The sequence below is a fragment of the Lontra canadensis genome, unplaced genomic scaffold (genome assembly GCF_010015895.1).
Source record: "Lontra canadensis isolate GAN:19392208 unplaced genomic scaffold, GSC_riverotter_1.0 scaffold125, whole genome shotgun sequence".
Classification (NCBI taxonomy): Eukaryota; Metazoa; Chordata; class Mammalia; order Carnivora; family Mustelidae; genus Lontra; species Lontra canadensis.
The window spans coordinates 4401578-4427137 of NW_022631119.1; the positions used below are offsets into that span (position 1 = coordinate 4401578).

Sequence of the window (25560 nt, forward strand, 5' to 3'; positions counted from 1 at the left end):
GAGTTCTGGCGGCATCGCCCTTGGTGGCCCGGCCCACGCCTGACCTCTCTGTCTTCCCACTGCCAGGCCATGCTGCACCAGGAAGGCCACATGGATGACGCATTGTCCCTGACCCGCTGCCAGCAGGAGGAGTCCCAGGCTGCCCGAATGATTTACAGCACTGCCGGCCTGTACAACCAGTTCATCAAGTGAGCCACCTGCCCACTCTGCCCCTGGTCCAGTCAGGCCCCACCTTGACCCCCAAGCTCGTGGTGGTCATACACCTGACCCCTTTACTCTCTAGCTCTGACTTCCACACCCCTAACATACACAGGATCCCTAACCTCTAAGCCTCTGACCTCTATACACTTGGCCCCTAATCTGACCTTTAAAACCATGACTTTGACCTCACAGCCCTGATCGCCCAGACCCTTGATCCTGGAGCTCCCTAGCCTGACACCTACTTTCACGACCCCCTGGCTTACACAGGCATGAGTCCCCGTCCTATCTCTGGCCTTGGCCACTGTGTGACCTCAGGCCAATGTCAGTCTCAGTCTCTCCCACTGTAAAACAGGTGTGTCCTTGAGAGTTCTTTGGGGGCCTGGGGTAGGACTCGCCAGCGCCTCGTGAGAGCGCCGGTCGGGGCTCTTTGATGACAAGTGCGCCGTCCCCACAGGGGCCTGGACAGCTTCAGCGGGAAGCCCCGGGGCTCGGGGCCACCAGCGGGCACAGCGCTGCCCATCGAGGGTGTCATCCTGAGCTTGCAGGACCTCATCGGCTACTTCGAGCCGCCCTCCGAGGAGCTGCAGCACGAGGAGAAGCAGAGCAAGCTGCGCAGCCTGCGGAACCGCCAGAGCCTCTTCCAGGAGGAGGTGAGGCTGCGGCAGGGGGCGGGGTTTGTGGTCACGGGGGGGCGGAGCCTGGGGGGGGGGCGGGGCCGCGGCCCTGGGCAGTGCGGAGTCTGAGGGACCGGGTGGGAGGTGGAGTACGTAGTGGTCTGAGAGCCTGCGGGGCGGGTCTGAGGCAGCGGGAGAAATGTGATGGTGGTTGGGGCGGGGTAGTGTTGAGGAGGGGCGGGGAATATTTGTTGATGGGCGGAGCCTTGAGGGAGGGGCAGGGCTTTGGCAGAGCAGGGGCGGTGCCTGTGAGAGAGAGGCGCAACCAAGGCGAAGGCGGCGCGGCCGGCTTAGTTCCTTCACCGGGGGGCAGGGGGCGGGGTCTAAGTGAGCCCTAAGTGAAGCCCTGTGCTGAGGCTCGGCCTGCGGAGGCTGTGGGCCTGGGAAGAAGTCAGAGGATGAGGCTGTGCGACCCAGGAGCCCGTGTCTGTGGGGGCTTGGCCTGCAGTTGGGAGACCGAACCAGAGTGGGGCATGGAGGTGGCGGCAGGGCCAGAGGTGGTTCTTTGAGCATCAGTGACCGGCAGTGCAGGGAGGGCCCTCAGTTGCAGTCAGGGGCTGGGGGTCCGTGTGTCTCGAGAGCACGAAGGGAAGAGATATGGAGGCGTCTCTGCTCAGTACCGGGTCTGAGTGAGGGGGATCGAGCCGGGTGGGAGGAGGGGGCTGGACAAAGGTCTGAAGATCTGATGTCTCCACAGGGTGATGGAGGAGCATGTTCACTTAGATGCTAAAGACTGGCCCTCCTCCCCTCCAGGGATTCTCAGTCTGATCCGGAAATGATAATAGTAACAATAACAAAACTTATGGAGTGGAATTAGTATATGTGAAGCCTAGTGCCAGCACATAGCAGATGCTATGTAAGTGTTAGTGGTTATTACTACCTGGAATTTAGCCTTTATTATGTGCTAAGGGTGCTATATGCATGACATCCTCCTGATAACCCCAAGGCGGGTTGTAATTCCCATATTACAGATGGGTCAGAGAGATGAAGTCACAGCCATCTACCCTGTGGTGGTTTTTTGTTGTTGTTGATTTTGCCGTTTAAAGTGGCCTCCAAGTGTAGTTCTGGAGGCCTGCCTAGTGTTCCTGAGCACAAGATGCTGTGATGTGCCTTACAGAGAAAATAGATGTTAGATAAGCTTCATTTAGGCACGAGTTATAGTGCTGTTGGCCGTGAATTTAATGTTAATGAATCAAATATGTATTAAATCAGTGTCTTTAAACAGACACACATATAAAACAAGAGGATGTATTGACTGTTTGACAAAAATGTTGTAACTCAGAGAAACTCCCTGTTTGGTTCAGTATTTGCTGACTCCATGTTCATGGCAACTTTATTTTTTTTTTAAGATTTTATTTATTTATTTGACAGAGAGAGAGAGAGATCACGAGTAGGCAGAGAAGTAGGCAGAGAGAAAGGGGGAAGCAGGCTCCCTGCCAAGCAGAGAGCCCGATGCGGGGTTTGATCCCAGGACCCTGAGACCATGACCTGAGCCGAAGGCAGAGGCTTAACCCACTGAGCCACCCAGGCGCCCCTCATGGCGACTTTAAAGAACCTATCTAGCACAAATAACAAGGACTAACTGTATATGTTTTATGTGCCTTTCTATATATCTGTTATAATTCATGATAAAAGAAGACAAAGATGAAAATGTAAAATGCGAAGAAAATCTCTGTGATGGTTGGTGTGGAGAGTGAGCTGGGCAGTACAGGACTCGAGTGGGGTGCTTGGAAGTGGATGGGATGGAAATACAACTTCGGGAAGGAAAAGCACAAAGTCAGTCCTGATGTTAATAAGGATGTATTATGTTGGGGACAGTGGCAGAGAGGATGAGGACAGATGTGGGGTGCTGAGGAGGGGAATGGGAGTGGATAAGGGCATAAGATCTGTGGACAAAGTCACTGGTTGTTGAAGTCAAATGAATTTGCAAATCCAAGAAAGGCAAGGAAGGGAGGGCCAGGGACTCCCAGGGTGACCCACCCTGTTTTCCCCTCCCCAGGGGATGCTCTCCTTGGTCCTGAACTGCATTGACCGCCTAAATGTCTACACCACTGCCGCCCACTTTGCCGAATTTGCAGGGGAGGAGGCAGCCGAGTCTTGGAAAGAGATTGTGAACCTGCTCTATGAACTCCTGGGTAAGGGGTCCAGGCCTGACTTCCCCTAAGGGCCCCAGGTTCTCAGTCCCATTGGATCTGACTCCTCTTTCCACCCTCAGCCTCCCTGATCCGTGGCAATCGTACCAACTGTGCCCTCTTTTCCACCAACTTGGACTGGCTGGTCAGCAAGCTGGATCGGCTGGAGGCCTCCTCTGGTAGGAGAACCCAGGGGCCGGGGACGGGCTAGGACAGGGGAAAGCCGCAGTCTCCTTACCTGTCACTCTGCCATCTGCACAGGGATCCTTGAGGTGCTGTACTGTGTCCTGATTGAGAGTCCTGAGGTGCTAAACATCATCCAGGAGAACCACATCAAGTCCATCATCTCCCTCCTGGACAAGCACGGGAGGAACCACAAGGTTGGCCCTTCACCCTCACCTCTCAGCCCTGCACGCTGAAACCTGACTTTTCCCCATGCCCTGGAATTCTCCACTTCCCTCACTTCCCTCCCCCATCTTGGACTCCTCTGAGCATGCTCCCATCTCAACACAAGGTTCTCAGACTTAAAGTTCTTAAATGGACTCTGAGCCACAGATGTGCTTTCTTAGATCTCTGAAATACTTTTAAAAATTTCTAATTTTGTAGTCTTTAGGTAGCTGTGTTTACACTCTCCAGGTCGCCACAGGTCCTACCTGTTCCTGGCGCATAGTTTCTCACCAGCGCACTTGTGTCCATTATCTAGCTGGCCCCCAAAGACACAAGTGTCAGCCCCTGCTGGTCTAAAATCTGCTCTTGACCCCCATACTCTCCCTAAGCAACGCTTTCCCTCCTCCCTCTGACCCCTCGGCTCTTACTCCGGGCTCTCCTTCCTTACGCTGCTGGTGCCTCAGCCCAGCTCCTGTGTCCCCCAACCCCCCGCCTGACCTTTCTCTTTCACCCTTGATCTTCGTCTTTGAGCCCTGATCTCCCGTGTTCACCACCTCCTCACAGTCAAAAGCCTCATCTCCTGTCTTCGCACATTATCCTTAACTTCTGGCTTCCCACTGTAGACCTTCCGTGAACTTCCTGCCTTGGTGCTTTCACAACCTGACTTCTGACCTTGACTTCCAGGTGCTAGACGTGCTGTGTTCCCTGTGTGTGTGCAATGGCGTGGCTGTGCGCTCCAACCAAGATCTCATTACTGAGAACTTGCTCCCTGGCCGTGAGCTTCTGCTGCAGACAAACCTCATCAACTATGTCACCAGGTCTGGTCCCTAACCTCTGACCCCAGCCTAACCTCACCCTGACCTCAGATCTCAGAACCTCTCAACCCTTTCCCGGACTCAGAGACTCCACATTCAGGTGGATGTCCCTTCCAACACCTCCCGCCCTAGGACTTGACACCTGGGTCTCATAGATGTCCGCTCTTTCCCCAGCTCATCCTCTGGCTCCCACTCCTCTTTTCCTCTCTTCCTGTTCCATTTCTGCCTCTGACAGTTCCCCTCTCTCACTCTCTTTTTGTGTTTGCTCACTTTGTCTCTGTCTGTCTGTTTCTCTCTGTGTCTGTCTCTGTTTCTCCTCCATTTCTTCTTTTTTTTTTTTGTCTCTCACCCATCTCTCTCATCTCTGGGTTTGTTTTTTGAGAGAGAGAGAGTGGGTGTGGAGGGGCAGAAGGAGAGGAGGAGAGAGAGAATTTTAAGTAGGCTCCATGCCTTGTGCAGAGCCTGACGCAGGGCTCAATCTCACGACCCTGAGATCATGACCTGAGCCGACATCAGGAGTCTGATGCTTAACCAACTAAGCCACCTAGGCATCCCTCTGTTGTTGTTGTTGTTATTGTCTTTTTAAGATTTTTTAAAAAAGATTTTATTTATTCATTTTGACAGAGGGAGAGAGATCACAAGTAGGCAGAGAGGCAGGCAGAGAGTGGGGGGGGGAGACGGCTCCCTGCTGAGCAGAGAGCCCGATGTGGGGCTCAATCCCAGGACCCTGAGATCATGACCTGAGCTGAAGGCAGAAGCTTTAACCCACTGAGCCACCCAGGCACCCCTTAAGATTTTATTTCTAAGTAATCTCTACACCCCAGGTGCCGCTCAAACTCAAAACCCCGAGATCAAGAGTTGCACGCTCTACTGACTGAGCCAGCCAGGCACCACTCTTCAGTTTTTTGAGGTCTCTTTCTGTCTTTGTCTCTGCTTTTTCTCTCTGTCTCTATGTCTCTGCCTTATGTTTTTCCTGTGTATATCTCTCCTCCTCTTTCTCCCTCTCCCACCTCTACCCCTGCAACAACCTGACTCTGCTCCCCATCTCTCCCTCACTCCCTCTCCTGTCCTGTCTCTCCTGCAGCATCCGCCCCAACATCTTTGTGGGCCGAGCGGAGGGCACCACACAGTATGGCAAATGGTACTTTGAGGTGATGGTGGACGAGGTGGCTCCATTCCTGACGGCTCAGGCCACCCACCTGCGGGTGGGCTGGGCCCTCACTGAGGGCTACAGCCCCTACCCAGGGGGCGGCGAGGGCTGGGGCGGTAATGGTGTCGGCGATGACCTCTATTCCTACGGCTTTGATGGGCTGCATCTCTGGACAGGTACCTGGACCCTTCCAGGGGGGCTCTCATCCCTGACTATTGACCCCACAGTTCCCAAGTTTCTCACCACACATCTTGGGGTCATTGGGATCCTGATCTCCAGAATAAGCCAACTTTTGACCCCCTTTTCCTTATTTCCTAAGACTGAAAGCTTCCAGAATCTTGACCCTAACCCATTTCCTCATAACCTCCAGAATTCTGACCCCAGGAGATGTATGATCTCTGGCCCTAGAGATCGTAGGAAACTTTCCAGACTTTATGATCCCTGATCTTTGACTTCTCATCCCAAAGTTTCCAGAATTCTACCTCCAGGAGGACTTTAATCTCAGGATCCTAACCTTAGGGGAACCTTGACTTCCTCACTAATCTCAGAGCTCCAGGGCCCTCCATGGGAACACTTGACCTTAGGGTTGCCAAGATCTAGATCCCATAGGATCCTCTAATATTTGCTTCTTGTCTCTTGAGATCAATGGTCTCTGACCAATGAGGTCTAGGGACCTCTGACTTCTGACCCCTCCCTTGTTACTCTGGTGCAGGACACGTGGCGCGCCCGGTGACTTCCCCAGGGCAGCACCTCCTGGCCCCAGAGGATGTGGTCAGCTGCTGTCTGGACCTCAGTGTGCCGTCCATCTCCTTCCGCATCAATGGCTGTCCTGTGCAGGGCGTCTTTGAGGCCTTCAATCTGGATGGGCTCTTCTTCCCTGTTGTTAGCTTTTCGGCTGGTGTCAAGTAAGTACTTGTCCTTGACCCTTGCCAAGCCCCAGACCTGGGACTGTTCCAAGACATCTTCCCTCATCACAACATGGCCTCCTAGAAGGCCAGGATCTGGCAGCCTACCTTCAGGACGGACTGGTCAGATCCTTGTGTGAAGGTCCCAGTGACCTCTACATGGTCCCAAACACTTCATTGTCCTCCCAATGATCCAGACCCTTCCAATGACCTCAGCTTCTTCCCAACCCCATATCCTTCCTGTGACCTTCAAGTGTCCCCCAAATTGCACAATGACCTAAAAGTCCCAGACTCTCCCAGTTAATTCCCAAATGATGTCAGGCTCTCTCAATGACTCTATGCCATTCCAATGACCACCAAAAGACTCCAGAATCTGACAGCTATCTTCCAGTGACCCCCAACCCTCCTAATGACCCCCCAATGATCTTGAACTCTCCTAATGACTTTTGCTCTTAACAACTTCTCAGTGACCCTGACATCTCTCAGTAATCTTCCAGTTGCTCCATAATCCTCCAGTGACCATAATCCCTCAATGACCCCAATTATTTCAAAGAGCTCTCAATAACTCCGTCTTTTTCTGATGATCCCAAGCTCTGTGAAGGGCTCTCCAGTGGTGATTATGGTTATCTCACTGTTACATCAGATTCATTGATTACATCAGAGATTTCCAAATGACATTCTTGGTCTCCCAAAAAACTCCCAATATCCCCAAATACTTTGTTGAGCCAAGGTCTCTTCCAGTGGACCTTCCCGTGACCCTGCATTAACTCCCCAATGACCCCACACTTTCCTTTTTTGATTCTCGAATGATTGTCATTGACGTCAGACATTCTCTTTGACGTTATGCTTTCTTTTTTGACTCTAAATGACCTCCATGACTCTATGACTGCCCACTGATTTTTTCCGGAACTTCCCATTGATCCCAGGATTGCTGCCTTACCCCCACTGAGCACAGATTCTCCCTGTAATCTGCCCCGCCAGTGACCCCTCTCTCCCTCTCAGGGTGCGGTTCCTCCTTGGTGGCCGCCATGGCGAATTCAAGTTCCTCCCTCCACCTGGCTATGCCCCATGCCACGAGGCTGTGCTCCCTCGAGAGCGACTTCATCTGGAGCCCATCAAGGAGTATCGACGGGAGGGGCCTCGGGGGCCCCACCTGGTGGGCCCCAGCCGCTGCCTCTCACACACTGACTTTGTGCCCTGCCCCGTGGACACTGTCCAGGTACTTCCTGCCCTGCAAGGGTTTCCTGGTGAGACAGACCCTCTTGGGAGTCGGGGGGTGGTGAGCTGAGCTGGAAGTTGGGAACCTTGTTGTTTAGCCGATGGGGAAAATGAGGCAGAGTGGAGGCAGAGAACTCTCTGCAGGCAGAATCCTGGTTTCCAGGAGTCCTCAGGATAGCCCCCTACAGAGAAGACTATTATTACCCCTGATTTACAGTTGAGGGACGTGAAGCCCGGAGAGGTAACCAAGCTGGGCAAGCTGCAGAGCTGACTTGAAACCAGGTGCTGATGCCAAAGCTTGAGATCTTTCCCACTAGTTTATTGACATCTCTTTCTTCCATCTGGGCCTTCCCAAACCTCGTGTCCCAACCTGAGCTCCCCTCCATCCCACCCAGACATGTCCCCATCAGAGGCCACGAAAGTCGTGTTCAAGAGCCTGACCATGAGGGTCTGATTTTCAGTGTGTTACCGTAGGTATGTGGGCTCCCTCCTCTTCCTCTGGGCCTCAGTCTGGTCCTCTGTGAGGAGAGGGGGATAATGGTAGAGCCTACTGATAGCATGGTGCTGAACGTTGGATGGATTACTGTCCGTGCAGTGCTCAGCACAGTGCTGAGCAAATCGTACTCAGCCCAGTTACTGTTATCGGTAGCAGGAATGATATTATTATTATTTTTTTTAAAGATTTCATTTATTTATTTGACAGAGTGAGATCACAAGTAGGCAGAGAGGCAGGAAGAGAGAGAAGAAGAAGCAGGCTTCTTGCCAAGCAGAGAGCCCGATGCGGAACTCGATTCCAGGACCCTGAGATCATGACCTGAGTTGAATGCAGAGGCTTAACCACTGAGCCACCCAGGCGCCCAGGAATTATATTTAACAGGGACCTTGCCATCCCCCTGTAGTCAGGCCAGAGTGTGGTTCTCCTTCCAGATGTCTCCCTCCCACCTCCTCCAGCTTGTCAGCCTCATGGGCCATCCACTTGGCCTCCTGGACATCCCCTCCCTGCCTCCCCTCCTTCCTATGGCCCACCCTGGTCTGAACCATCATCATATCTTGTCTGAAGAACACGAATGATATTAATATTTATTAGTCACCTACTGGTGCCAGACATTTACCTAAACTACGTAAGATTTAGTAGTTTACTCAGGTTACATCACTGAATCCTTATGAGGTCAGTATTGTTCAGATCCTCATTGTACAAAGAAGGAAAGGGACTCAACCATTCATTCAGCAACCACTTCTTGGGGCATTGCCTCTGGGCCTGGCTCTGGGCTGGGCAGGGCTGGGAAAGTGGTGGAGACTGAGTCAGTCCCCGGCCCTGTCCTCATGGAGCAACCAGTCTGCAGGGAGAGATAGTCCCATTCCCAGATAACTCCTTAATTCTGTGATTCTAAGACCTTACTCAGCTGGGTGTCAACTCTGGGGTCAGGGTCTGGTGATGAGGAGCAGGCTTATAACAGCAGAAAAGCTCTTGGGACTGTCCAGGGCTCACTTGTACATGTTCTTGGGAAGAAGGGTCATGGTGCAGGCTGGAAGGAACACAGGGACCTCCCAACCATTCCCTACCTTCCCCCCAGATTGTCCTGCCTCCCCATCTGGAGCGTATTCGGGAGAAGCTGGCGGAGAACATCCACGAACTCTGGGCGCTGACTCGCATTGAGCAGGGCTGGACCTACGGCCCGGTGAGGGGTGGCCTGCTGCGTGAGGCTGTCGGGCTGCATTTGCTGCTGGGGGAATGAGCTGGGGGGAAGGGACTCTTGGGTTTCCTGTGGCAGGGCTGGAGGTCAGGGGTCACAGGCTGGGTGTGTTATGGGGAGGGAAGGAGACCCCAAGGAGTTGACACTGGGGTTTCTTCAGGTTCGGGATGACAATAAGAGGCTGCACCCGTGTCTTGTGGACTTCCACAGCCTTCCAGAGCCCGAGAGGAATTACAACCTGCAGATGTCTGGGGAGACGCTCAAGTGAGGAGGGTACTGGGGAGCAGGCGCCTGGGCCTGACTGCTGGGGAAGAAGAAGGCAAGGAGAGACGGGGATTGTGAAGCAGAGACTGATGGAGGGCAAGAAAGCGACAGAGACATAAAGAGAGCAGAGCAGTAAGAGAAAGAGAGAGACAGAATCAGGGAAAGAAGTGGACAGGAAAAGATGGACATAGTCGAAGAAACACAGAGACAAGGAAGCAGGGAGAGACAGGAGTCAGAGAGACAGAGACTGAGACAGAGAAATGGGGACAGACATCCAGGAAGCCAGAGCAAGAGACACAGAGGGCCGGCGGGGGCCGGGGGAGGAGGGGAGCTGGGCCCAGGGAGTGGAGGCCAGGGGCCAGGAGGTTGTGTGGGGTGACCCTGTCTCCCATGCCACAGGACTCTACTGGCGCTGGGCTGCCATGTGGGCATGGCGGACGAGAAGGCGGAGGACAACCTGAAGAAGACCAAGCTCCCCAAGACGTGAGTGTGGTGGCTCGGGTCCCATCTGGGGGGTAGCGTGGGAGGTTGGGGATGACGTGGTGAGGGCGGGGTGGTTGAGGAGTTCTTGTAGGGAGGCCGAGGTCAGAGACAAAGGGGCCATAGGTTAGGGTGAAGGTCATAGGATCAGGAGTCCAGGGTCAGGGCTGTGGAGTCAGTGGTGAGTGGCCTGGGGAGGTGTCAGGATTGCAGAGGTGGGAGTTCCAGAGGGAGAGTGGGTATGAATCAGGACCCAAGGTCAGGGTCTGCCACGGAATCAGGGAAGATGAGGAAGCAGTGGTAATATCTCTAAGACAGAGGTGGGGGGAGTCAATGGAAAGAGGTGAGAAGTTGTTGGGAGTCCTAAGTAAGGGACCCTAAAATTGTAGGTTAGAGATCACAGCTCCTAGGGATAGAGGCCAGGGTTCAGAGGTCAAGGACTCCAAAGCCAGGAATTTGAAGTGATAGGGTTCAAGGTCAGAGGTAAGAAACCTCAGAGTTAGAGGTGAGAGGAGGCCAGAGTTCTAGGGTTGAGGATCAGGCTCCCCAAATCACAACGCAGAAGTCAGAGAGGCGAGAGATCAGTGAAGCGAAAGCCCTTGCCAGAGTCACAGGATCCTGCATTAAGAGGCCAAGTATCTCAGAGCTCATTCGGGGGTGCCGTGGAACCCCAATGTCAGAGATCGAGGGCCAGGCGTCCCCACACTCAGAGCTCAGGATCACAGTAGCCTGGGAGCGAGGGTCGGAAGTCAGGGACCCCGTGGTGCAGAGCCCAGAGGTGGGGGTGAGGGGTCTGCTCTCACCGAGCTCTGCCGCACACACAGGTACATGATGAGCAACGGGTACAAGCCGGCGCCCCTAGACCTGAGCCACGTGCGGCTGACGCCGGCACAGATGACACTGGTGGACCGGCTGGCAGAGAATGGGCACAATGTGTGGGCACGGGACCGCGTGGCCCAGGGCTGGAGCTACAGTGCGGTGCAGGACATCCCAGCACGTCGCAACCCTCGCCTTGTGCCCTACCGCCTGCTGGATGAGGCCACCAAACGCAGCAACCGGGACAGCCTCTGCCAGGCCGTGCGCACGCTGCTGGGCTACGGCTACAACATTGAGCCGCCTGACCAGGAGCCCAGTGAGTGCCGACCTCTGGGCCCTTGACGCTGACTCCTTCCCTGATGTGGGCCCAGCTTGCTGGCCCCAGACTTCTGACCCTACTCAGCCCCTGAATGGGCTGCATCTACAACACCGAGCCTTCTCCCCTCGCGACCCTGACCCTTACTCTGACCCCAGCCTTGAACTCAGTCTTGACCACTGACCTTGGTCATATGCAAGCCCTGCCAGGTCAGGAGCCCAGTGAGCACCAGCCTGGGCCCCGGACTCCAGTCCTGGACCCCCAGCTATGGCGCCTAACCCCCTGAACTCTGGACTGTGGCTACACTATGGAGCCACCCAACCAAGAACTCAGAATCTCTAACCGTGCCCCATAACCTGACCCCTGACCTATCATCGACTTCCAGTCACAGCTGCCATCAGCCTCCCTAGCTGTGGTCCCCAGTCTTCAGTTTCTCTACCCCGGTACCAACCCCAATTTCTATCCTCTCCCTGAGCCTGCTCTCAACCCTGGAATCTAAGCATCAACCCTAATCCTTAACCTTAGGATTAAGTGACTAAAATTGTAGGTTAGAGATCACAGCTCCTAGGGATAGAGGCCAGGGTTCAGAGGTCAAGGACTCCAAAGCCAGGAATTTGAAGTGATAGGGTTCAAGGTCAGTGACTGACCCGACTTTCTGTCCTGTCAGCATCTCTTCTCTGAGGGTTCTCACTGCTAACGAGATGGGGTGGGGGTGGGGGTCTCCCTTAGGAGGTCCTAACCACCTCTTTGACTAGTCTGAGAGTCCCCAGGTCTTCTCCTGTAACTCCAAGGAATTATCCCTCTTCTCCCAGTCCTGCAAGGCCCTTGACTTCTCTGGTGTCTCCCACCAACCTCTCAAGTGTCTTCGGATCCACTCCCTACCCAGCCCCTGACTCTGCCTGGCCCCACTTGTAGGTCAGGTGGAGAGTCAGTCTCGCTGGGACCGGGTGCGTATCTTCCGGGCAGAGAAATCCTATACAGTGCAGAGTGGACGCTGGTACTTTGAGTTTGAAGCGGTCACCACGGGTGAGATGCGAGTGGGCTGGGCAAGGCCCGACCTGCGACCTGACGTGGAGCTGGGAGCTGATGAGCTGGCCTATGTCTTCAACGGGCACCGCGTGGGTACCTCCCTGGGCTCCATTCTGCCAGGCCCTGTGGTCCCTCCCATAGCTCATACATCCAGTTCTGCTTCTGTGTGTGCCCCACTGTCCACTCATCCCTGCATCTGCCTTACCGCTCATTCATCCATTTGTCCGTCCATCCATCCATCTGTCCCTCCATCCCACCCTCCCTGTCCTTGCATATATCTTTTTTTAAAATAAAGATTTATTTAGTTAGTTATTTGAGAGAGAGAGAGAGAGAGAGAGAGAGAGCATGAGCAAGGGGAGGGGCAGAAGGAGAAGCAGAGCAAAAGCAAACTCCCTGCTAAGTGGGGAGCCCGATGTGGGGCTCGATCCCGCAACCCTGAGATCGTGACCTGAGCTGAAGGCAGAGGCTTAGCTGACTGAGCCACCCAGGAGTCCTTGTCCATGCATATACCGGTCCATCATCCGTCCCTCTATCCAGCCATCCTTCGGTTCACCCATTCCTCTACCCATAAATTCAACTCTCCATCCACCTACTCAGCCATCCAGCAAATCACTTGACCATCTGCATTTTCATCTGTTTATTCATTTACTTGTTAGTTGAGCCATTCACTTATTCAATTCACGATTCTGTTTATTTATCGAATTCTTTAATGCACGAATGCATCAATTCATCCATTTACCCACCCGTTCACTGGCCCATCCATCCACCTACCCACTTGTCTGTCTGTCCATACTTTCTTCCTTCCCCGTATCAACCCATGTAACCTCAGCTTCTGTTCCGTGCTTCCCTCCAGCCATACTCCCTGCTTCCTGTTCACCCCTCCCCTTATCCATTGATCTATTCTGGGGGGCATAGGGGTCTATATGAGTCTGTAGAGGGGACACTGGCAGCCTCGTTTTTCCTCTCCATCCCTCTCACTTGCTGCCGCCCCAACGCCCCACTGCCACTCTGGTGGTCTACATAACCCCAGCCCCAGCCCCAGGCATGGAAGCAGTAGAGAGCTCAGGCGGAGGAGATAGGATACAGAGATCAGTGGGAAGGGAGAACATGAAAGCCTGTCCCTTACATTCCAAGGATCATGGATACAAATGTGGGATACGATGGGGGCCCTGTGGGGGTGACTCCTCTTCTGTCCCCCATGCCCTGGACCTGATGCCTTGCATATGTGTCTTTACACATCTCTCCTTATTTCTGTGTGTGTCCATTTCTCTGCGTGTCTCTCCCACGTCGCATCTTCCCCTCGCCTCCTCACAGGGCCAGCGATGGCACCTGGGCAGTGAACCATTTGGGCGCCCATGGCAGCCAGGTGATGTCGTGGGCTGCATGATCGACCTCACAGAGAACACCATTATCTTCACCCTCAATGGTGAGGTCCTCATGTCCGATTCAGGCTCTGAGACGGCCTTCCGGGAAATCGAGATTGGAGATGGTGAGGGCGGGCCTCATGGACCCTTTTTGGTTTTCCTTCCTCTCACCTGACCCTATGCTGCATCCCCAGCCTCCCGCTTTTCCATCCCTTCCTTCCACTGGCCCTCCTCCCCTCCTGCCCCTGCCCTGCCCACCTTGTCCTCATCGATGCCCCTCTGTCCCCTCCCACCAGGCTTCCTGCCTGTCTGCAGCTTGGGACCTGGCCAGGTGGGTCACCTGAACCTGGGCCAGGACGTGAGCTCCCTGCGGTTCTTTGCCATCTGTGGCCTCCAGGAAGGCTTTGAGCCATTCGCCATCAACATGCAGCGCCCAGTCACCACTTGGTTCAGCAAAAGCCTCCCCCCAATTTGAGGCCGTGCCCCTCGAACACCCCCACTATGAGGTGAGGATGGACCCCACTCAGTACCCTCTGATCTGCCTCCGAACCTCATTCTTCCTGCAGTTCTCTTCTCCAAGTTTCTCCTTTCCTCCCGTGTTACCCCACAAGCCGTGTAGAAGGACAGTGGGCTCCCAGGGCTGCCTTGTGGGGTATAATTGCAGCAAACCACAACCTGTCTGACGTCCAGGTGCCTTGCCTAGTAAGTGGGGGAAGGGAAAAAAAAAGGAGCTGGGTTGAGTGACTCTGATGGAAATTTCCAGTCCTTATAACTATCTCCAGTACTTATAACTATAGTTGTAACTAGAAGTATCTTTAAGCAAAGCTTAAAGAAATATAAATCTCTCTGTACATGTTGGCACCATCTTACTAATTGCTATCTGTGTATACATTTGGGGGGGATTTGTTTTTTACCAGCTTTTCGTTACTCTGAGTACCCTAGTTTTTAGGCTCTAGTGTCTTTTATCAATTAAACTCGGCATCAGACTCTAACCATAAAAAGCTCACGTAGACCAAAGTGACAGTCCTTTTCGCTATCTGGGAGGGACCTGAATCCCACATGGCTGAGCTTCAGTGGGTAGTTCAGGATCAGGCATACCCGGGTTGGCTTCTTATTTGCTGTATGGCCTTGGGCATGTGACTGTCCTCTCCTGAGCCTGTTTTCCCATCCATGGTATTGTTCAGATCTCCTCACATAAACCTTCTCCCCCGCCTCTACTTCTGAGTCACTTGAATAAGTTGGAGACATCATACCTCTTATTAAAAAAAACTTTTATGTAAGCTCTATGCCCAACATGGGGCTCATACTCATGACTCCGAGATCAACAATCACATGCTCTACCAACTGAGCCAGCCAGGTGTCCTCATCATGCCTCTTTATCCCTAAATATTTCAATGTGATTTCTTCAGAACAGGCTACACTCTTACAGAACTGCCGTTATGAAAATTGGTCATGAAAATCAGGAAATTTAACAGTAATACGTACTATTCCCTAATTCAAAATCCACATTCAGATTTTATTAATTGTGGTGATAATGTGTCTTTTTATTTTTCTGGTCCAGGATCCAATCCAGGATGATATGCTGCATTTAGTTGTTATGTCTCTTTATTCCTTTTTCTTTTAAGATTTTATTTATTTATTGTTTGCTTATTTATTTATTTGGCAGGGGGCATGAGCAAGTGGGAACAGGAGCAGGAGCCCCAGAGGGGCTCGATCTCATGACCCTGAGATCATGACCTGAGCAGAAGCCAAGAGTCAGATGCTTAACGGATTAAGCGCCCCATGTCTCTATTCTTTAACGTCGAACGTTCCTGAGTCTGTCTTGTCTTCCATGCCGTTAACATTTTTGAAGAGTATAGACCAGTCATCTTGCAGATTACCTCTCATTTTGGTTTGTCGAATGTCTCCTCATGAGTAGGTACAGGTGACCCGTGTTTGGCAGGAATACCAGAACGTTGTGTCCTGCTCATGCATATCAGGAGGCACATAGTGTCATCAGGTCTTACTATGAATTACTTTAATTTTGACTGGTTAAGGTGGAGTCTGCCAGGGGAAGAGAAATACTATGTTTCTCTTTGTCATTAATCAGCAATTTGTGGCATTTTAAGACTAGGTGAGAATGGATGGGTTTTAAACAGGGGAATGTCCAGTTTAGATCTGAGTTTTGGAAAGGTCCCCACAGAGAGTGGATTATAGGAGGTGACAGTGAAGGCAGAAAGACCAGAGGTGCCAGGGCTAGAGAGGCTGATGGAGCGGACGTTGATCCTTCTAATTCCTGCTACTGCCAGGTGTGTTCTCTACCCAGAGAACAGCAGGCTAGACAGCCGTGAGAACGAAAAGACTAACCTACACACAACCACGTAGACGAGTCACACAGACACAGTGCTGGGGGAAAGCAGCCAGACACAAAATGGCACATCCCGTGGGTTCCCACTTGTAGGCAGTTCGAGAACAGGCAGAGCTGATCTGTGGTGTGTGAAATCAGGAGGGTGTTACTGACAAAGAATACCTCAGACGTTTGGTTACTCTGCACCCAGATCACAGGAGGGAGACGGTCAGTACACTATCGCCATGGAGCAGAGGGAAACCGGGTTTATGAGAGACGGGGGAGAGCGGAGAAGAAGACCCCGCAGACAGTCTGGGAACAGCAAATCTTGGCCACAGTTTTGGGGTCCATTCTTTGGCTGGCAGGGAGCACAGAGGTCTTGGCATTTGGTCTCTGAAGACGGGACAGGAAAGAAAGGGAGCCACTCCACCTGTTCATGGAGTCTCCAGAAAGTCTCTGAGAGTCCTTGGAGCACCCAGTCCCGGCACCTGTCCTCTGTAAGCTCCTGCCTCTTGTTTAGGCCAGGTGGGGACATTTCCCTCCTCAGAATCCCTCACTGTCTTGGCGAGGGTGGTGACTAAATGGGCACGGGGTGGGTGGTGGGGCTGGGTCAAGTTCTGTCTCTCCGTCTGGGAGCCGGGCACGCATGTGTAGTGGGGTTCCTCTAAAACCTCATTGCATTGTGCATTATGACCTGCACTTTTCTGAATGTTATATGCCCATATACAGCAAGTTTAGCAACAATTCATCTGGGGGACATTTATAAAACTCTGGCCCTTCTGGCCTGCTCTCCCCGAGAGTCTCCCCAGGAGACCAGGAGGACAGCGCCTTTGTTCTGTTCATGGTTGGGTTCCCAGCCCTGGGGAATGGTGCCTGTCACCTAATAGGTTCTCGGGAAGTATTCTTGGAATGGATGGATGGGTGGATGAATTAGTCTGGAGGAAAGCCTGTTTGTTGGTAGGTTTGGAACATTCCCTCAAGTGATTCCAGAGTCTGGCCAGGGCTGCCACTGCACGAGGGGCCCAGACAGAGCTCGGCACAGGGCTGAGCGCGCCCTACAGCCAAGCTGTGTGTCCACCGGGGAGCCCATGTGCTCCGAGGAGTGAATCTTTGGCTAATTCTCACACAGGTGTGCCAAGGCCTCATGGTCACTCTGTGTGGACTGGGTTTAGGACCAGTGGTCTAGCCTGCCTGCCTGGCTCAGATTCCTGTTCCCCCTTAGGTGGCCCGTGTGGATGGCACCGTGGACACACCGCCCTGCCTGCGCCTGAGCCACCGCACCTGGGGCTCCCAGAACAGTCTGGTGGAGATGCTCTTCCTCCGGCTTAGCCTTCCGGTCCAGTTCCACCAGCACTTCCGGTGCACCGCAGGGGCCACCCCCCTAGCGCACCCGGGCCTGCAGCCCCCCGCCGAGGATGAGGCCCGGGCAGCGGAACCTGACCCTGACTATGAAAACCTGCGGCGCTCAGCGGGGCGCTGGGGCGAGGCTGAGGCAGGCAAAGAAGGAAATGCCAAGGAGGGGGCGCCCGGGGGCAATGCCCAGGCTGGGGTGGAGGCCCAGCCTGTCAGGGTGGAGAATGAGAAGGATGCTACCACAGAGAAGAACAAGAAGAGAGGGTGAGTTGAGAGTGGGGCTGGGATGGGGCTCAGGAACCCCAATTAGGCACCCCACTTCAATAATGTAAGAAACCCCATTATGTCCTCAATGGCCCCATATATGTTAAGTGGAATCAGAATACTGAGGGGCCCGTCATGACTCAGATGAACCTCATTATCTCCTGGGATGCGCTCATCTCCCAGAGAGTAGAAAATTGGGGTACCCCACTACATCTATGGAGAACTCCACTATCCTTGGGGTACCTGGTAGGTCCCAAAGCGTTCCACCCAATGGATTTTATTATCCATGGGCTCTAAAGTGGACAGACGCTGAAGTGTCTTGGGAGAGTTGACTGTGCCCCAAGGTATCCCAGTGAACACCAGTGGTCTTCTAAAGTGGGGTCATTTCTGTGTCTCAAATGTGCCCCCCAAGAGCTAACTTCAAAGGAGACCCTCAAAAGGCATTAAACCCGACTTGAAACTAAATGTGCTTTCCCCTACTATCACAGTGGTTTTCAATGGGATGTAGGTCTCTTTCTCTTGGTGGATGTGTGGAAATGGTGGCTGATTTTGGTTATCACAGTTTGTTGGGACAGTGGTGATGCTACTGGGGGACTCCAGGCATTCTACAGGCTTTTGGTGTACAAGACAGTGCCACACAATGAAGGAATGTCCTTTCCCAAGTGCCTTTAGCATCCATATGAGAAATGCTGACTTAGGGGGAACACTGTATGCCCCAAAGAGAACCTCCCTGTCGCCAGAGGCACCTTTAAATTTGGGCATCTGCAAGCACAGAGCACAGTGTCTCCAGAACAGATTATGCTGACTCAGTTGGCAAGTTTATCCCTCTAGAGGTGGGGACTTGGGTATTAGAAATGGGATGTGGAGGTCATGAATGTTGTGGAGGAGAGGGCTGGGGGGCTGGGCTTGAGAGCTGGTTCTCACAGTAGCCTCTCCTCCCCATCACCAGGTTCTTATTCAAGGCCAAGAAGGTCGCCATGATGACCCAGCCACCAGCCACTCCCACTCTGCCCCGACTCCCTCGAGAGGTTGTGCCGGCTGACAACCGTGATGACCCTGAGATCATCCTCAGTACCACCACGGTGGGAACCTGGGGCCCTCAACTTTCCCCCAGAGACCCCTCAGATTTCCAAATTTCATGCTGCAATCTCTAGTGATTGCCATTACCTGGGGACACCCAATACACACTGAAGACCACAAAATAGAGCACGCACTCATCTAGTCCTTTGAACCCCTAAATCCATATAGCTAGGGGGCCTAAAAATTCCAAGAACACAATGAAGCTATAAGGCACACTGATAAAACTCCCAGGGATCCCAGAATCCAGAGGAAATACCAGTATAGGCTTGGGACCTGAATATTTGGGTTCACCCATATGAACTTGATACCACCAAATTTAATAGCTATTCTGGCATATTCTTGGGAACCAACATTCACAATTACCCCAGTAGAGTTTGGGGATTTCCCAAATCTGGAATGTTTTCTGAGACAGATAGCCTTGTGGTTAGGATTATGGGCTACCTGGGTGCCAAGTGGGTAGTTCACTTCATTGCTCTATGCCTTCTCCTTTATGGAAGCTTTATGGTTTTCCCAAGTGTAAAATGGGGATATAAATGCTACCCATTTGATGGGGATTATGTTAAGTAAATTTATGAACTATTTGTTAACTATTATTTATTGATAACTTTGTAATTTGGAGAGGGACCCAAATTCGGGGTTATTGCAAATAGTCCCAGAGGATTCCTGAATCTAAAAACATATCAGTAGATACAGAAATAGAGGGACATAGACCCGGGTGTGTGTATGTGTTTCAAATCCAGTAATTTCTTGCTGAACTCTCAGAGGACACTGTGAATCCAGAGAGACACAGGGAAGCCCTGTGTCACCAACCTTCTGGACTCACCACTGGTCCCCCTTTGCCTCTCCAGTACTATTACTCTGTGAGGGTCTTCGCTGGCCAGGAGCCCAGCTGCGTGTGGGTAGGCTGGGTCACTCCTGACTACCATCAGCATGACATGAACTTCGAGCTCAGCAAGGTCCGGGCAGTGACGGTGACCATGGGGGACGAACAAGGCAACGTCCACAGCAGGTGCTGGGGAGGGGTGGGGACTGTGGGAGGTGACCTGGATCTCCCCAGGCTGGCCCCAGCAGCTCCCCTCCCCCTCTTCTCCTCTTCTCTACCTGTTTACTTTCCTCCTCTGGGTTTTCCTCTTCATTTTCTATTTGGCCTTTTCCATTTTCTCTTCCTTCATCTCATGCTCCCCTTTCTACATTACCTCCTGTCTGTGTTCTGTCTTCCTGTTCCCCTTCCCTCTCTGCCTCCCAGAACCCCCAGCCAATTTCTAAGAACTCTCGCTCTGAGGGGCCTGGGGTTTTGGCACTCCGGTCTGCAGGTGGTGGGTGTCTGGGGGTGGAGTTCTGAGGTCATGGTATTCTGGGAGTTTGGGGAAGAAAGTGTCCAGGGTCCAGAGCACCTTGGCTGAGGAGCCATGCAGTGACCACTGCTTTTCCTCCAGCCTCAAGTGCAGCAACTGCTACATGGTGTGGGGCGGGGACTTCGTGAGCTCCGGGCAGCAGGGCCGGATCAGCCACACAGACCTTGTCATTGGCTGCCTGGTGGACTTGGCCACTGGTCTGATGACCTTTACCGCCAATGGCAAAGAGAGCAACACCTTTTTCCAGGTGAGCCCAGCCCTCAGCAACGTAGCAATAGTGTCCTCATGTCCCAGTATGCTGGGAAGACCCTTCCAGACCCCTCTGAGGACAGACACCGTAGAAGGCCAGATCTGGGAAGTCCCTGGGAGATCACCTGGCTAACTGTCCACTGAACTGACTCCCAGAAAGGGGGACACACAGCACTGTCTTCACCCTGGAGAGGGGTCCATAGTCCCTCTTGTGCCCACTGACATCAGTCGCCAACTTTTCACCCATCAGGGAACACCTTAAGATGAATCCTCAGATGGGCTTTTCCTTCTCAACATTTTATTATGAAAGCTTTCAGATATACAACAAAATTAAAGGAATCATACAGTGAACACCATATACCCACTACCAAGAACCTCCTACCCACACTGGCTTTATCACATATGTATCCACTTATCTATCCATTAATCCATCCAACTTGGATTTTATAAAAAAAATTGATCTTAAATGGAGAATTTCAAAAATATGCAAAACTAGGATAGTGTACTAGTCCGCCACATCCCCACTGCCCAGCTCTAACTGTTCCCCACTTGTAGCTTATCTTGTGTCCTCTTTACCCTTCGCACCCACCTTCACGTCCACACCCACCGGATGATTGGGAAGGAGACCCTGGATATCATATGGTTTCATCTCTTTTCAGTATATATCTCTGCAAAAGTAAGGATTCTTTTAAAAAGCATAACCACTATGCCACCTGTATCTAAAAAAAACCCCACAAACCCTAGTAATTCCTAACTAATCCAATCCCTGTTCACGTTTCTCTGGTTGTCTCAAAAGTGTCTTTTTCCATTTGTTCATTTGAATTGGAATCCAAATAAAGTCATATATTTCAGTTGGTTGCTCTGCCCCTCGAGTCTCTCATATGTAGATTTCCCTTCCATCTCTCTCTTCTTCTCTGAAATGTGTTTGTTAAAGAAACCAGGCTGTCTGTCCTGGAAAGCTTTGCTTCTCAAAGTGCGGTCCCCGGATCAGCAGGATCTGCATTGCCTGGGAGCTTGTTAGAGATGAGGACTCTCAGGCTTTCCCCTAGACCTGCCCAATGAGAATCCGAAATTTAATCCTGGGGATTCATGTGTATACCACCATCTGAAGAGTGCTGGCCTGGCTTCTCAGTCTGCATCTGGCTGACGCATCCCCATGGTGTTGTTTGATCATTTTCCTCTGTCCCCTGTATTCCCTGTCAACTGGCAGATGGGTCCGCGGGTGTGGTTAGATTCAGGTTTGGCAAGGCTTCTTCACAGAGGATGGTGTTTGTGGTGATGGAGGCTGTAGTGATGGAACCCATAACTGGGTTCCACTGTGGATATCAGAAGGCCTGGAGGGAAAGTGCCATCAGAAGATCTTCCTGGGTTTTGACGAATGAGTCTTGGGAGAGAAACGGAAATGGTATTCCAGGTGGAGGGCATGAAAGGCACAATGATCCGGGAGATAACGTTGCCCCTGGTGGAGCAGGAGGAGGCTGGCCCCATCTGGATCAGAGGTTGTGCAACCCATGAGCAACTCGGGGTCCCTGGGACACTTTCAGTGCCTGAGTTTGGATCTGTAGACACCAGCAGCGTCAGGCTGGGGTAATCGACCCCAGAGTTCAGGATCCAGAGTCAATATCACCTCCAGTTCACCCTCTTCCTCGCCCTGGCCTCTTCTTCCTTGCCAGGTGGAGCCCAACACGAAGCTGTTTCCTGCCGTCTTTGTCCTGCCCACCCACCAGAACGTCATCCAGTTTGAGTTGGGGAAGCAGAAGGTAAGAGTGCAGTGATGGGGCAGGCTGAGGCAGTAGGTACAGGAGTTCAGGCTGGTGGAGTGGCTGAAAATTGGGACAATGTGGGAGGTCTCCCTGGAAGCAGAGTGGCAGGACAGAGAGGGCTGGGAATCCTGACCCGTGCACACCTCTGTGTCCCTAGAACATCATGCCGCTGTCGGCCGCCATGTTTCTGAGTGAGCGCAAGAACCCGGCCCCGCAGTGCCCGCCTCGGCTAGAGGTGCAAATGCTGATGCCCGTCTCGTGGAGCCGTATGCCCAACCACTTCCTGCAGGTGGAGACACGACGTGCGGGCGAGAGGCTGGGCTGGGCCGTGCAGTGCCAGGAGCCGCTGACCATGATGGCTTTGCACATCCCTGAGGAGAACAGGTCAGGGCCAGCCCAGGCTCATGGGGGTGGGATGGAAATTGCAAGTCCTCTGGGTTCTGGAACCCTCTCAGTGTCCCCTTCCACCAGTGCCCCAGAACTCCAGCCAACACCCCAAAAGGCCCCAAGCCTACATCAGGGAACCCTGACTTAGGGTTATCCCTTATCCCCAGATAAGACTCCAGGGGACACCAGATCCACCTCAGAGGGCTTTAGGCCCATCTTAGCAGACTGCAGACTCAACTCCAGGGAACCCAGACCTATCCCACAGGGTTCCAAGGCTGTCTCAAGGAGCCCAGATCCACACTGAGGAGCCACACGAGCTCCAGGAGCCTCAAGTGCACCTCAGAAGGACATGGACAGGACTCAGAGAGGCCCGAATGCATGCCAGGTGTCTTGGGCACACTGAGAGAGGCTCTGAATGTATCCCAGGGAGATCTCAAAGCCAGTCCTGGGGACCCAGACACACCCAGGGTAGAGATGTGGTCACATGTATGGCAGGAATGCTCAGGTACCCTGAACAGACTCCCATCCCAGACACCCCAGGAAGCTCTGATGTGCTTCACCTTTCCTTTATTTATTCATTCATGCACTCAGCAGATAGCTCTGAGCTCTTCCCGTGTGGCCAACAGCACTCTAGGCTGGAAACCCCAAACCTGTGTGAATGGACATTCTAGCAATGCTCACGTATAACTCTGGGGGCTCAGACTTGCCAAAGGGGACTCAGACCCATCCCCGGGATTCCCAGATATACTCACTCACTTTATCAATCAATCTATCCATCTGCCTAAATTTATATGACAAGTATTGATTAAGCACTTACTATGTGCTGAGTCCTGTTTAGGTGCTGGGAATATAGCAAAACAAAGCAAACAAATAAAAAACTCACAACCAACCCAAAAGGCAGAAATGTCCTGCCCTGGTGGGGTTTACATTCTAGTCGTATTTTTTTTTAAAGATTTTATTTATTTATTTGACAGACAGAGATCACAAGTAGGCAGAGAGGCAGGCAGAGAGAGAGAGGGGGAAGCAGGCTCCCTGCTGAGCAAAGAGCCTGATGAGGGGCTCGATCCTAGGACCCTGGGATCATGACCTGAGCCAAAGGCAGAGCCTTAACCCACTGAGCCACCCAGGCGCCCCCATTCTAGTTGTATTCAAACATAGCCAGGTTACTCAGGTCTACCGGAGGCAGGTTCAGTCCCAGTTTGGGGATCCCAGACGTATCTTCTGGTCACCAGATCCCCTCCATGGAGTCTCAGACACCCCTGAGTACCAGACCATGCCAGGGATCCCAGATATGGCCCAACGAGTCCCCAGACCACTAGGGGCGTCCAGAACTATTACAAGACTCCTAGACCCAGCTCCGCAGACTTCACAGAACCTTGACCCAGCAGGACACTGGGATTCCCTCCTGGGATGGCCGACACTCACCTTAAGCATTTTTTTGCCTCCCTGTGGTCTGTGCCTGTCTCCCACCTCCTCTGCTGGCTCTGTCCCCGGCTATGGCCCTTCGCCGCCACAGATCCATGGACATCCTGGAGCTGTCGGAGCGCCTGGACCTGCAGCGGTTCCACTCCCACACCCTCCGCCTCTACCGCGCCGTGTGCGCGCTGGGCAACAACCGTGTGGCGCATGCTCTGTGCAGCCACGTGGACCAGGCGCAGCTGCTGCATGCGCTGGAGGACGCGCACCTGCCGGGGCCGCTGCGGGCTGGTTACTACGACCTCCTCATCAGCATCCACCTCGAAAGCGCCTGCCGCAGCCGCCGCTCCATGCTCTCCGAGTACATCGTGCCCCTCACGGAGGAGACGCGCGCCATCACTCTCTTCCCACCGGAAAGAAGCGCGGAAGACGGCCCCCGGCGCCACGGGCTGCCCGGCGTTGGCGTCACCACCTCGCTGCGGCCTCCACACCATTTCTCACCCCCCTGTTTCGTGGCCGCCCTGCCGGCTGCCGGGGTGGCGGAAGCTCCCGCCCGCCTCAGCCCCAGCATCCCTCTGGAGGCCCTGCGGGATAAAGCACTGAGAATGCTGGGGGAGGCTGTGCGAGATGGTGGGCAGCACGCACGTGACCCTGTCGGGGGCTCTGTGGAGTTCCAGTTCGTGCCCGTGCTCAAGCTCGTGTCCACCCTGTTGGTAATGGCCTCCTCCTGCTTCCCTCTGTCCCGTTCTTCCACATTCCAAATCATCCGCCAATCCCCCTCTCATCTGTGCATCCAACCACCCATTCACCTCTCCATCCTCCACCTTTCAACTTATCCTCCTGTCATCTACTCATCTCTCGTTCACTTTTCTTCCCATCCATTCATCTGTCATCTATTAATCAGTTTATTAATCTTTTCTCCCTTCTTTCCATTCATCCACCCAAACAACCATCAGTCATCATCTGTCCATCCGTCCTCCACCCTTCTGTTCATTCAGACGTACCCCCACCTTCCCATCTACAGGTGCACCCATTTAATGATCTTTATTGATCATTTATTGATTATTGAAAGATCAGTCATGCCATCCTTCCAGCTGTCCACCCATCCATCCATCCGTCCGTGTATCCATCTATCCAACTTCCAATCTAGTTGCCCATTCATCCTTCCACTTACTCATCTATCAGTATACCTACCATTCCTTCTATTCATTTACCCACCTAGCCATTTATTTATGAATCTATCTTAACTTTTGTACATCCAGTTATCATCCTTCTTCCACCTGTGCATACATTCATCCACATATCTGTCCACCCACCCACCTACAGATTCATCTGTTCATTTTCCACCTACCTGTCTGTCCAGCAGCACACCTCTCAAAACCGTATGCATATACATCCATCCACCTAACAACAAATCCATCCAACTACTCCCATTCATCTACCCACCGTCCACCCAATTTTCATCCTTTATTGCATGTATCTTTTGATTCACATACCCATCTAATGTCTCATCCATATATCCATCCATCCAAGTTTTCAAGCGCAGACCTATCCACCCATCCATCATCCAACCATCCCACCCCACCCCCTGGTTATTTACCCAATATCTGTTTTCCCATCCACTCATGAACATACTCATGCACTTATCAAATCATCCATCCACCTACCCACCTATCCAGACATTATATATCCTGTCATTCATCCACTCGTCTCTTCCTCTACCTTTATCTCTCCATCCTTTATCTGCCCACGAATTTCTCTCCCCTTCAAACCTCTACTCATTTGTTAATTCAGCCACACAGTCCTCCCTCCACATCTCCATCTCTTTTCCCCCACTGTTTTTCTGTTTCTTTTACCCACTCTCCCTCTATCTGTTAGCATCTTCTTTATGTTTACTGAGTTCTAGCATATACTGGGAGCTA

The 25560-nt window shown here is 52.7% G+C and overlaps 1 protein-coding gene across 1 annotated transcript in view; it reads left to right on the forward strand.

Moving 5' to 3' along the window:
* RYR1 (ryanodine receptor 1) overlaps positions 1 to 25560 on the forward strand; it is a 110039-nt gene that overhangs the window by 12538 nt on the left and 71941 nt on the right. The window contains 24 exon segments of the mRNA XM_032841976.1: positions 67 to 188; positions 656 to 851; positions 2875 to 3010; positions 3091 to 3186; positions 3269 to 3387; positions 4079 to 4212; positions 5294 to 5535; positions 6072 to 6264; positions 7267 to 7483; positions 9057 to 9161; positions 9337 to 9440; positions 9840 to 9923; positions 10745 to 11052; positions 11968 to 12170; positions 13396 to 13570; positions 13742 to 13908; positions 13910 to 13951; positions 16994 to 17388; positions 18338 to 18470; positions 19317 to 19477; positions 19905 to 20070; positions 21746 to 21832; positions 21993 to 22219; positions 23739 to 24351. Of these exon segments, the coding sequence (XP_032697867.1) occupies positions 67 to 188; positions 656 to 851; positions 2875 to 3010; positions 3091 to 3186; positions 3269 to 3387; positions 4079 to 4212; positions 5294 to 5535; positions 6072 to 6264; positions 7267 to 7483; positions 9057 to 9161; positions 9337 to 9440; positions 9840 to 9923; positions 10745 to 11052; positions 11968 to 12170; positions 13396 to 13570; positions 13742 to 13908; positions 13910 to 13951; positions 16994 to 17388; positions 18338 to 18470; positions 19317 to 19477; positions 19905 to 20070; positions 21746 to 21832; positions 21993 to 22219; positions 23739 to 24351 (4425 nt within the window).